At 46.4% G+C, this 12,823-nt stretch overlaps 1 protein-coding gene across 1 annotated transcript in view; it reads right to left on the bottom strand.

The window, feature by feature from the left end:
* Nucleotides 1-792: 792 nt before the first annotated feature.
* GABRE (gamma-aminobutyric acid type A receptor subunit epsilon) overlaps nt 793-12,823 on the bottom strand; it is a 17,409-nt gene continuing 5,378 nt past the window's right edge. The window contains exons 4-9 of the mRNA XM_027098001.1: nt 8,305-8,525; nt 7,486-7,568; nt 5,987-6,124; nt 1,759-1,911; nt 1,442-1,641; nt 793-1,161 (exon numbers count right to left, since the gene is read on the bottom strand). Coding sequence (XP_026953802.1) covers nt 793-1,161; nt 1,442-1,641; nt 1,759-1,911; nt 5,987-6,124; nt 7,486-7,568; nt 8,305-8,525 — 1,164 coding nt within the window. The remainder of the gene's footprint in view (nt 1,162-1,441; nt 1,642-1,758; nt 1,912-5,986; nt 6,125-7,485; nt 7,569-8,304; nt 8,526-12,823) is intronic.

Genomic DNA, 12,823 nt, shown 5'->3' on the forward strand with positions numbered 1-12,823 from the left:
CAAGTAGGAGGAAGAAGGTGGCATAAAAAGCAGGGGGTCATAGTATCATCACACACGAAAATAGATACCCACTGGATGCAAGGTATTGAATTGGTACTGCAGATGAGGAATGAAGGCCAGCGGGGAAGGGAGATGGAGATGTCACAGCAGCAGAGGGAGGGATACTGTCCTCAATTGCTGACTCCCCTCCTCCTAAAGGGATAATGTCAGTGTCCGTCTATCTGCAGGGGAAGGGAGGGCAGGGAGACAGAATCAAGAAAATAATAATCTGACTTAAGGATGGGGATTCCCTCCTGCTGTTAACACTGCTGCCCAGCATCTTAAGGAGGTGTCAGGAACAGGCAAGTAGCTGGTCTGTGCACTTTGAGGCTGAGGCCAGAGCTGGGCCTGGAGCACCACAAAGGCAGTACTGGTTTTCTGGGAAAAGGCAGTGGGTGTTAGCCCTTTTGGGAGATAGCTAATCCACTCATACATGGACACCATCTTAGGGAGCTGGTCACTGAGAGCCTACATTTTGAAGCCTGAGCATCATAAATGCCCCTTGAGGAACAGAGAGGGGTGTCATTTTACTTGAAATGGGCTGCTAAGGAGATTCAGTAAATGGGCCAGGTAGGGGAGAGGGCCAGCAAGGACCAATTCCCTGCAGGCTTCTATTTGGGCAAGGGGGAAGGAAAGACACTCTCTAGTTTGCTCCTGCTGCTGCTGCTGCTATTTTCCCCCAACTCCCTAGGCAAAGGCTGTGGGACCTCCTGGGGAACTGGGGAGGCTGCCCCACAGGGTACCAGCTGGTGCCTACAGGTTAAGGCAAACAAGCCAGTAGAGCACATTGAAGAAAAAGAAGGTGACTGGGAAAATCACTCGCGAGTAGTTATCAAGGCGGTAGACATGGATGAAGAGGCGGCCCTGCTGCCAGGTGCTGCCCTCACAAGTGGGGACCGTGCAGCAGTACTTCTCGCACCACTTGCAACAGCCACCAGGGCGAGGGGTGCTGCCTGGCCTGACGGACTGCCGGGCTGGGCAAGATGGGCCCTCCTCTTCCTCACTCTCCTCTTCCTCACTTTCCTCCTCCTCCTCAGGGTCCTCAATGTCGCACACAAAAGCTTCCGGATGCTCGATGACACGGACACGGGAAGGGGTTGGGTCACGTGCATGGGCACGAGGCTGAAAGGAACAAGGGAAGAAGTCAGAACAAGGCAAGGGAAGGTGAACCAAGCCTAGGTGCTGCCTCAGGGTTTCCTGGAGATTCCGTCCTTGGCACACTGTTTCTTTCCCCCTAGAATTCCCACCATCACATCAGAAAGTTTACTCAACTCCCCCCAAAGCCCCAGGTTACCCCCATCACTTGGTGAGCTGGCCACCCATGTGTCATGAGTCCTAGTGCCCTCACTTGCATGCCTCCGTACTCCAAAGCCTTGCCACCACTCCCATACCCAGCTCATACATGACGAAGTTTCGGAGAACCACGGGATGCTGTCCGGTTGTAGGTCAGGAAGTTGAGCACAGCAAACTCCATCAGAGCACAGAAGCAGAAGATGAAGCAGATCGCAATATAGAAATCCAAGGCTGTGATATAGGAGACACGTGGGAAATTCTTCCGGGAAAAGGTGCCCAAAGTGGTCATGGTGAGTACAGAAGTGATCCCTGTGAAAGCACAGGAGTGGAGGTGGGCGGAGCTACTGTTCTATATATTACACTTTGGAAAGGACCCCTGAAAATGCAATTCTGTGCCTCATGTGTATGCTCACCTTACCCACTTACCTAAAGAAGTCCTGGCCGGAGCACAGTCTTTCTTGATCCAAAAGGAAATCCAGGAGATCATCGTGGTCACAGAAGAAGGAACATAGTTTTGAAAGGCCACAAAGCCAAACCTCCTGCTCACGTTGAAGAAAAGCGTCATGACTACGTAATCGCCTGGAAGATATTTTAAAAATATCACTTCATTACAGCATTGCCATGAGGGTCTCCCACACGCAAGACATGCATATTAAGGGTCCTATTGTTCAGCTCATGGGATGACCACCACAGTCCTAGGATAGAGGCACATTAATCCAATGCCACACATGGAGGATCAGAAGAAGCCCGAGAGAAGACTCACAACAAGACCCGTGGTCAGTTAAGAGCTAAGCCAGGGCTAGAACCTTAATAACTTCTTTCTCAGTTCGCTGGCCCACATCGCACATCTGTCTTACCAGGATGGGGGACAGAATAATCAAATGAAAGAAGTAAAATCAGTTAGGCTTCTAGATATCAGAACCATACAGTTAATGTCCAGATGGCTGACTGAGGCCTTTACAACCACTGAGGTGCCATATCTAGTCTGCAGAATCATTGCCTTATACGTGCACTACTGGCCCTTACAATGTATACTCTCAGGAAATGAACTAAAAGTGATCTGTGGTGGGGGAAGCACAGAAGCTATTCAGCCTCCTTCCTATACATTCATATGCTGGTGAAATGCCTTAGTTAGCACTGTTCCATCAATGGCCAAAAGAAATCACTTGCCTACCCCAAACCTCTGATAGTTTCCTGCTCCACAGGAGCTACAGAATCAAGTCTACACTCTGTAATCTGACACTAAAGGCTCACCACAACCTGGCTCCAACTGACATCTTACATGTACACCCTACTCTAAGCTAACCCCCATTTACTCAGATTCCCCGAGATATCATGCATATATTTATACCAATATTCAAACCCTGGACTCCCTGTTCTTAGTCTATTACCCTAGCCCAAATTGAGTGTTTCAAGAAAATAGAAGAATTAGTTGAAAGTGAAAATTTCAGTCAGCCCTCTAGATGTCAGGTCTGCAGAGTATACATCCACAAGGCAGACTGAGGTCTTCGCATTCATTGGGTATCATGTCCTTGATGTTGGCTCTCAGCCTAGATAGTGATGGCTCCTACAGGACCTGATGACAACCTATATCTACAGTTGGCATCTTCTACTGTACATTTCATGTTGCCTTATACTCTGACACACCCATCCCAAACACTCTGCATGCTCACCATGACTCCAGGGATTTTGGAGTCTTTTCTGAGGCCAGAATATCCCTTTTTCCTCTCCACATCATGTTGGATTTATAATAGTTCAAATTCTGGCTCCTTAGTGAAGCTAAGCTCCAACTTTCCACCTCAGTGATGCTGTAGAATTCCCTGGCCTTGAGTTAGGTGGGTTTTTAAACCCCTTCACGACAGGGCTCATCTGAGCCCTGTTGCTACACTCCTGCCCATCCATGCACAGCACAGCCCGGAACCTAGCAGATGCTCAACAACTCTTGCTACTTCCTGGCAACAGCTTTGTAAGGCAGACTAGAACACTAACCTGTCCATGTGTCTTCTTATTTTAGAAAATAGATCACCTGCCCAGCAATTCTGTGTATGTTGGGACTGAATGAGAAGAGCAGCCTTTCCTACTCACCTTGTCAGCACTGACACTCAAGGGGCAAGACTTCTCAGAATCTTCTGGAAAAAGGCAAGGAAGTAGCCTGGGGTCAGTTGAATACCTGTGTCCAGAATAGTAGCTTTGTGGATAGAACTCCTCCTCCAGGGCTGCTGCAGGGACCACTCGCACTTGCCTACTAGCCAGAATGTATTTATCAAGATCCTAGTTCCCTTGTCCTGGGGTATTGACTGCAATTTAAGACAGCCCTACTCAGCTACAACCACTCCCCACAAAACTTTGCTGAGTTTATATATTCTTGTTACAACAAGATTTATTATTCTATCAGCCTTTTCTATTTTTATTTTATTTATTTCAGCAAAGAAGAACCTTCTCTACTTGTCAAGAGATGGGAATTTGTCTTTTAAGGCCAAGTGAAGGATATTAACACACACTTTCTTATTTCTGAGGAATGGAGGAGCATGGGTAAGGGAAAAAAAGATACCTGGGGCTAAGGAGCCAAAGGGGGAAAAAGCTAGAGATGCTTTCTGCTCTTATCTGCTTTAGCCAGACCACAGTTGGTCACTGCACTGTCAGAGGAACACAATCAAAAAGACTGTGTCCAGAGGACTGGGACTAGAAGGATGAGTGGAGCCAAAGCTTTGAAGAACAAGGGGGAGAAAAAAGAACTATGGTTGTATAGTCTATAAAAGAATATGACCCAGGGCTGGAACCATAATACTAGTTCTTTTATCTTGACCCGGTGGAAGACTCACTGGACTTACTGTAAGCTCAGTATTTGTAGGGAAAAAGAACTAAGTCTAATGGGTGGAAGTTCCAGAGACTCCAATTTCAGATGAACAGGGAGATTTTTCTGATGAACAGAATTGTCTAGAGAAGGAAGAAACTCACTTGCGAGAAAGCAAAATCCTAATCATGGGTAAAAATCTATCAAAGCTCAACAGCCAACAGTGAAAGATGACTCACTCACTGGGGGCAAGGCTGGACTCTCTGAATGCCTCCTGAAGCAGGGATTCTCTGGTTGAAGGCCCAAGGTGGCCAGAGTAGCATGCTCCCACTTCATTCTGAACGCTTAGGAGCTGAGTACATAAGTTTGTTCCAGATGGAGAGAACTGCCCAGGGACTGACTGAAAGAGTTTGGGTCCAGTCCCAAAGATAACTATGATACTGAAGAAACCATGATTCAAGATCAACTCATCTCTAGCAGAAGAGAAAAAAGCCCTTCTCCTTTCTCCCAAGAACCTCTTCTCTCCCAAGGAGGACTGGTGCTTACCTATTGTCATTGCTTTGGTGATGATGCTGGCTCTGGGGCTTTGTAGTCACTAGGGCACCATTTTGAAACAATGCACAACCATCTACTAAACGGAACCACTAGTGACTTGAAAGCCCCTGGGCCTTGTCTCCTCTGCTGCTTTTTGATGATGGGTCCCCAACCTGTCTGGGGAAACTGAGGTGCAGAAAGGCAAGAGGCATGCCAATGGTTAGCTGGCAGAAGAGCAAGGGTCCTAAGTCAAAGGTAGTAAAATTGTTTACCCAGAGCCCCCGAGAAAAAGGAAAGCATTTGTAAAGCAGCCCTCTGCCCCTGCCTAGTGCTGCGCAAGCAAAGCTCTAGCCGGATGAGCATGAGCTATCCCTCACCCAGTGACCAATTCAACAAGTAAAGAAAAAGCAGATTTTCCGCCTAGCCACATGGAAGCAAAGCAAGACGCTTCCCATGGCAAATGGCTGGTTGGGTGACTGGTTCCATCCGTATTCTGGAAACGATGAGGGCAGTGCCGCCACTGCCCTGACTTGGTCAGTATGTGTGAACAGGGTTTCCAGGGCTGCTCTGGGAGCAACGCTAGGGAGGTCCCTTGGCTCCTCATTCAGATCACCTAGGAACACAAGCAAAGACACTCACACCTAATTGGGAGCTAAAGTTTAAGAGACCCAGGACCCTCCCCTTTAGTCCTTGTTAGGGACAAAGTCAGAAAACCAGTGATCACCATGTCCACATTGAATCCACCATGAAGTCTTTCACAGGAATCTGTGCGTATCAGACCTGCTCCTTTAAAATAAATGTTGATATAGCAGCCACTGTAGCTGCTGAAACCTCCTCCATATTATCCCAGCCCTCACCTAGCTGATGACACAACTCAAGCCTCCACCTCCCATTAGGAAGGGCTTTGCATCCCACTCAACTAGAACCACTTGGATTGTTTCTGAGTATGTAGAAGTCACATGACCTCCATTTCCCAAAGTCATCCAAGTAGGTCAGTTGTAACAAAGACTTCGAAACTGAAGGGTGTGCATGACAAACCTAGTTGAAAATTTTGACAGCAGTAAAACTTAATCTACTTACCTACCCTCTGCGGGGCTTGGCAAAGCACTTACTTCTTTGCAGATGAGACTGAGATGTAGTTACAAAGTCTCAGTTTCCTCTGCAAACAGTTGTAAGTGCTTAGCATTTACAAAACAGGAGCCATGTTCTACAGTATTTTCATGGGATGATTACATAAGCATTTGGATGAATGGATGGCCACCTCCAGTCATCCCTACCACCCTCCTGGGCCTCTGCTGCCTAGCCCTGGCTCAAAGGCACACTTACCAGCTACGGTTGTGATAGTTTCAGTCGTGTTGCTCACTCCTATAAAATCAAACTGGAAGAGCTTCCAGGAATTACTCTCATTGATTACAAGCTTGAAATTTTCCCACTTGTAGATGATCTCATTCTCAGGATAGGAAACTGTAAGGCAACGTGGGAAGGAGAGTCATGTGAGACTGGGAAGCCCAGCTGAGGTCTCCACCAGCATGGTGTCTGACTCTGGCCTCACCAGCTGTGGGACCTTACCTCTCTTACCTCATTGCTGAAGTCCATCCAATAAGTGCATTTACTGAGCATTCCTCAGTACCACGCCCTGTGCTGGACATACAGAAACAAGCAAGGCAGGAGCCCTGCTCTCAAGCACTCACATTTTATTGAGTAAGACAGTAAGTACACATCTGTAATTGTTGGAATACATCTGAGAAGCCTCCGCCCGTGGGAGAGTGTGGAAACAAAGAAGGGAAAGATCAGTTGGGGACACACCCAGAAAAGATTCCAGAGAGTAGGTGACATTCCCAATAAGTCTTAAAAGTCCAATATAAACATTCTCTGTATGGATGAGGCTGAAGGGGTGAGGAGGGTGTTCTATGCACAGAAAGATGAAAATGCCTGATGTATTATGGAAATGTCAAAAGTTCAGGATGGCTAGCCCACAGAGGATGGATGAGGTATGTAGGAGTAGATAGCACGGGCCAGTTCATGAAGGGCCTTGAAGACTATTCTAAGCAATTTGGAATGGATCGATGAGAGTTCAGGAAGGATCTGAAACTAAGAAGTGACCTAGTCTAGATGATGCTTCAGCTAGGTCACTCTAGTTCTTATACGAGGATGGCCTGTTGTCAGGGAGACCAGTTATGGGAGGCCAGTTCAGTAACCAGTGCACAATAAAATGAATGAAGGCAGGATTCGAAGCTGTGGCAGTGAGAATGCAGAGAAATAGGATCGACAGAGATTCAGGAGGGAACACCAACAGGATGTGTTGATTGAATAGATGGGGAGGTGAAGGAGAAAGAAGCATCAAAGTTCTTGGCTTGGACAACAGAGTGGGTGATGGTGCCTTTCAATGAGACAAATGGGAACACAGAAGCAACACATCTGTCTTGGGGGTAGAGGTTCGGTGGAGACCATATATTTAGTTTTGAACATGTTCAGCTTCAAAGTGAAGATGTTGCAAAGTCCAAGTGGAATATGACAAAGACCTAAACCAAGGTAGTAGTGACAGTGGAGATGGAAAGCCGACATACTTGAGATACACTTCAGAGGCCGGTGACTGATTTGAGGTGGGGTGGACAGGAGAAGGATGAACCCAACGTGAAGCCCAGGTTAAGCAACACAGTATTGTTAGCAGGAAAGGAGATGAGGATGGATTGGGAGGTCCTGGACAACTTTGGCACCATCTTAGGGGAAAAAGCAGAGGCAGAAAATGTAAAGGGAAAGGATGAGAAAAAGAAGGGGCCCAGCATGATGACTCTGGGGCCCCAGAAACCTAAGAAGGTACTCACAGCTAGAGAAAGACAGAGGGCAAGAGTGAGAATCCATTGGAAATTTGAGCATGTGGAGTGAGCATCCAGCATCAATGGTCATCCTGGAAGGGAGAAAGGAGCCTCATTAGGCTGACCCTGAACACTTAGGTATCCACCCAGCTTGGGCCTGGGGACCACCACCAATGTGTGGCAATGGTGGGAGCTGAGACAAAGAGCTCAAAGGAGAGACAAAAAGAGAGGAAGAACAGCTTGGAAATATCTGGCTACTCTGGTCTCCATCATCAGAGAAACGTATGGACTAACTTAGATGGAATTTTGCTTCTTGCCCATCCCACCTTCAAGGACCTGCCAACACTCTCCCACTCTTTATTGCCTCCCTGCCACCTTATCACCTGTACACAACCTTTCCCAGCCAGGCATTCAAGTATCCAGCCTGGTCTTAGGTATCTTTCCAACTGCTGTGTTGCTGCTCCGCCTGGACAATTCCACCACTGTGGACATGTCTTTACATCCAGTGCCCACTTGGGGTGGAACTGTCTACACAACACAGTCACCGTGCTACATTCTAGTTGGGGGAGCTCTGGACTTGGAGCCAAGTAACTAGATATCAGTCCAAGCTCTGCTACAAACTTGGTGTGTGGTCTTAAGCAATATCTTTCTATTTTGAGGCCTTAGTGTGTGTGTCAGTACGTGAGGGGATTGAGCTCATGGTCTAGGAAAGCTGGAGGGGCCCTTAGAAGTATCATTCAGGATGAAACCTCTGCCCATGTTTCTTTGGCAAAAATTCTCAGGAGGGGAAGAAGTCTCAAGAGGCAAGACTCCAGAGGCTTGACATACCTGATTGTGTACAACACCTTGCCATCCTTGTGGATGCGGACCATCTGGTTGGGCATGGTGATCGAATGCTCTTGGGTCCTCTTAGAATTCCTAAAAAAGGTGTCTGGGATCCATAACAGGCTCACCAAGTTGCCATTCAGAACAAAGCTTTCAAAGCTGCCATTGAAACGAAGGCGTTCATCATACCAAGTCTGGTAGAAGGTGATGTCAATGGTGTATTCCTGGTGGCAAGGATAGAAAAGCACACATTTGGGGCTGTGCAGGCAAAGAACATTCCCATGCCATCCTGTGATGGGCCTATCAAGTAGATAGGGACCCACTTAGGTTTGCACAGAGGAAAACAGCATGAGCTTGGCTGTAGGATGTTTTCTATTTCCAGGTATTCCCAAAAGAAAAAAACATTCCTGAATGAACAACAATCTGGGAAGATGCATTTAATCCAGAAACACACAGGTGATGGTGGCTTAATTGTACAGGCTGGCCTCATCACGTAACTACTCCCTTGTAGCAGGCCAACACCCACTCAGCCCCCATATTTCCATAGCAAATCAAAGATCTCAGGTCAAAATCATTCTAAACATTTACAAACACACACACTTTTGATTGCATACAGTGAAGTTGCCCCTTTCAGCTTTTATTTGGGGAGCACAGATGTTAATTAACCCATGATTATTTGGTCTCTAGATATTGCATAGCCCACAAATTATTTTTTTTGAAGATAAGGATTCAATTTAATAAAACTTTACCACTCACAGACATGCAGAGGGAGGTAGTCTGAGGTTTGAGTAGCAACTAATTAAAGAAATTTTAAGGGATTGTAGTATTTAACCAGAACATTTACAGTCAGCCCTCTGTATCTGTCGGTTCCACATCTGCAGATTCAAATCCCCCCCAAAAATTCCAGAAAGTTCCAAAAAGCAAAACTTGAATTTGTCCCTCACTCACAACTATTTACATAGCATTTACATTGTATTTGGTGTCATAAGTAATCTAGAGATGATTTAAAGTTTACAAGAGGATGTGCACAGGTTATATGTAAATACTACACCATTTTATATAAGGGACTTGCGCATCCTCAGATTTTGGTATCTGTGGGGGTGGGAGGTGTCCTAGAACCAATCTGCAACATATTCTGAGGGAGGATTGTATTGAGAGTTTTCTATGTACCAGACAAATGTTATGTGAACAAAATTCTCATGATTGGACTTTCAAGAAGCTTACAATTCTCATTAGCCTATAAATTATTAAACATCAAAAAGAATTTTTAATAGCAAGAAGCATGAGAAGCTAGAAATCTCACCACTGGTATTGAAGAGAGAAAAAACAGACTGTAATAGAACTGAAGGAAGCTGCTGGAACAGCAAGTACCAGAACTATGCCAAGGTAGAACCTTGAGGGCTAGGCCAATCTCCTTTATTTTAGAGGTAGCAACACTGAGGCTCAGAGAGAAAGGAGCCTCAAAGTTCAAACTCAAACAGTTCATGGGAACATACTGGCTCTGATGCTCAGAGCACCGTTAACATGGCCTTGCCCTGGGACGACCTTCACCCATCTTCCTCTCCAGTGCTTACTTCACTTGCTCCAAGAATCTCTTTAGGATCAAGGTCCAGTTTTCCTCTGCAGGACCCCTAGGTCTTTCCCCTGAGTTATCCTGCATCAAACAATGAACACCAACTGGAAACCCACAACCTGGGAGGCCTGTAGAGCCCTCAGGGTGGGGATGCAGAGGGTCAATACAATCCCTGCTTGCCTTTGCTGATCAGGCCAAAAGGTGGTGAGAGCCACTGCAAAATTGCAGGGAGCCAGACCCCCAGGCCGAGAATGTTCCCTCGAGGAGTCCAGAGCATCACACAGAAAAAAGCTGGCAGCCTGGCTACCAGTCACATGGGAGCCCCCAGGCCTGCCCTGCCCAGCCACACCGGCCTTTACAAGTGGCCTTCAGGGTGGCTCTGCAGTCCTAAGTGGCTGGCAGTTCCAAATTGGCCTACAGAACTTCTGGGTAGCCAGAGGAAGCCTTCCCCTCTACAATCCACGCCTGGCTCCTGCTCTATGTTAGAGTGTTTCAAATGAGCATTTAATTTCTATTTAACAAGATTCCAATTGTAACTTCACTACACATCAACTGATAACTAACGGTTCAGTTTTTCCCCAGTTTGACAAGGGGGCTTGTTTTCTCTCCCTGAGGACAAATTCTGAGCTCTACGCAACTTCTGATTGACTGAAGGATGTTGGAACTCCTCCTCACCAAGTACTGGACTCTACAGAATCACCAGAGAAAAGTAGCCTGTACAAGGACTGGGACCTCCCACAGCTTTAAAGAACTATTTGGAAGTATGTAGAAAGCCAGACTTCTCCGGGAAATTTAATACCACATAAGTGTTTGGAATGTTCTAAAGGCACTTGGCCCAGGCGATAGCACTATGTTACCGGCCAAAGAAAATCAAATTGTTGGCTCCTCTTTGGACCAGCTCTGTGTTGCATGCCAGGTTCGGTGACTGCTGGGTTATTAAACTGTATCTCTCAGGCTTGTCAGGTATCATCACTTCAGGTGAGCCCAATGCTGCCAACATTAGTAGGCATAGAGCAAAGAGGGATAGGGTATTCAGCTACTGTGAGTGGGGCTGCTGCTCTGCTGCCACACAGGCTCTTGCAGGTGATAGAAATAGGTTTCCCAAAATTATATCTTACGCAAATAGCAAGGAGATTGTAGCCACAGATATTCTACTACTCTTCAGGCCACTTTCTCCATCCCCCCACCAATGATCTGAAAGGTCCCTTTCCTGTTAACAGTAAACAGTGGCCATGATGGTGGACCAGAAGAACTCAACCTCTGGCTCAGAACCCAGCGTTTCTTAGTTTATCAACAATTTTAATCAAACTGATTGCTAAATTCATACTCACTTAGTGGTAAGCACATTGATAACAGCAAAAAGAGTAAATCTGACATCAAGGGAAGAGGAAAAAAAGAGCTTTAAAACATCAACAGAAACTCAAAAAGATCTGTCTCCTCTCATGTTTCTCTTCTTCTTTGTTATTTCCCAAAAGTTCATGGCTTTTCCATCTTCAGCAGTTTTTCTCATGCTCTTGCTCACTCTAAGGGAAGCCACCTGCCAGATGGAGAGGCCCACATGGCAAGGACTGTGGAAGGCCTACAGACAGCAGCCAGAGAAGAACTGAACCCTGCCAACAACCACGTGAGAACTTGGAAGTGGATCCTCCCTTAGTCGAGTCTTCAGATGAGACCCCAGCCCCAACTGACACCTTAACTGCAGCCTTGTGAGACCCTGAAACAGAGGACCCAGCTAAGTCATGCCTGGATTCCTAACCCACAGGAGCTGTGACCTAATGACTACTTGTCATTTTAAAACACTGTGTTTTAGGGTAATTTTTTTGCATAGCCATATATAAGTACATTGTGCCTCAAGAACTAGGCAGCCAAACAAAGCATCACAGTGGGAAACCCCACTCTTCCACTCAGCCTATGTAAACACCTTGATCTTCCATGAATGTTTACTTACCTTTGAGTGTCTATTTGCAAGTGCCATCTCAGAGCCTAGACTCTGAGCTCACCCACTCACATGGTGCTTCTTGGGTACCAGTGTGTATGCTAAAACTGTGTCTGACTTGAGCCAGGTCAAGGTTATGGCTGTGATGGATTTGGTTACCACAGCCTTCCTCATTATCAGGCTCCGCAGATGAAAGTAACATTTGCAGAACATCTTTTATAATTCGTTTGCTCAGCTAATATATACTGGGTCCCTGACATCAAGAAACCCATAGTTGACAGAGCAAGGCAGACAGAGTACATAATTACAGTACAGTGAGGTAGAGAAGGTCAGGTAAACAAGTGTGATATAAGTTGAAGGATAAGGTAGAAAATTGGAACAATGCCATCCCAAAGTGGAAACAGCTTGAACAAAGGCTCAGGAGTACCAGATAGCCTGGGAACACCCGTATGCTAGTGTGACTAGTGCATGTGGTCTCTAAAGGGGTGAAAAGAAATAAAAATAGAGCCCTGGGTTGGCTCTAGCCATGGAGAGCCCTGATTGCTAGAGTGTGGGGTTGAACTTCATGCTTTAAGCAGGGTCAGGACTGCAGGAGGCACATCTCTCAGGAGGCCAGGTTAGTAGGTAGATTGGAGGGTAGGCAGGGACCTTGTGTTTTGTATATATCAAGTGGGAGATAATGGAGGCTAACTGGGGACAGTAGTGACACTGGGATGATAGCAACAGAAAGAGAAAGACAAATACCGTATGCTAACACATATATATGGAATTTAAGGGAAAAAAACGTCATGAAGAACCTAGGGGCAAGACGGGAATAAAGACACAGACCTACTAGAGAATGGACTTGAGGACATGGGGAGGGGGAAGGGTAAGCTGTGACAAAGTGAGAGAGTGGCATGGACATATATACACTACCAAACATAAAACAGATACCTAGTGGGAAGCTGCCGCATAGCACAGGGAGATCAGCTCGGTGCTTTGTGACCACCTAGAGGGGTGGGATAGGGAGGGTG

The sequence above is a fragment of the Aethalodelphis obliquidens genome, unplaced genomic scaffold (genome assembly GCF_003676395.1).
Source record: "Aethalodelphis obliquidens isolate GAN/ISIS:26980383/991018 unplaced genomic scaffold, ASM367639v1 scaffold118, whole genome shotgun sequence".
Classification (NCBI taxonomy): domain Eukaryota; kingdom Metazoa; phylum Chordata; class Mammalia; order Artiodactyla; family Delphinidae; genus Aethalodelphis; species Aethalodelphis obliquidens.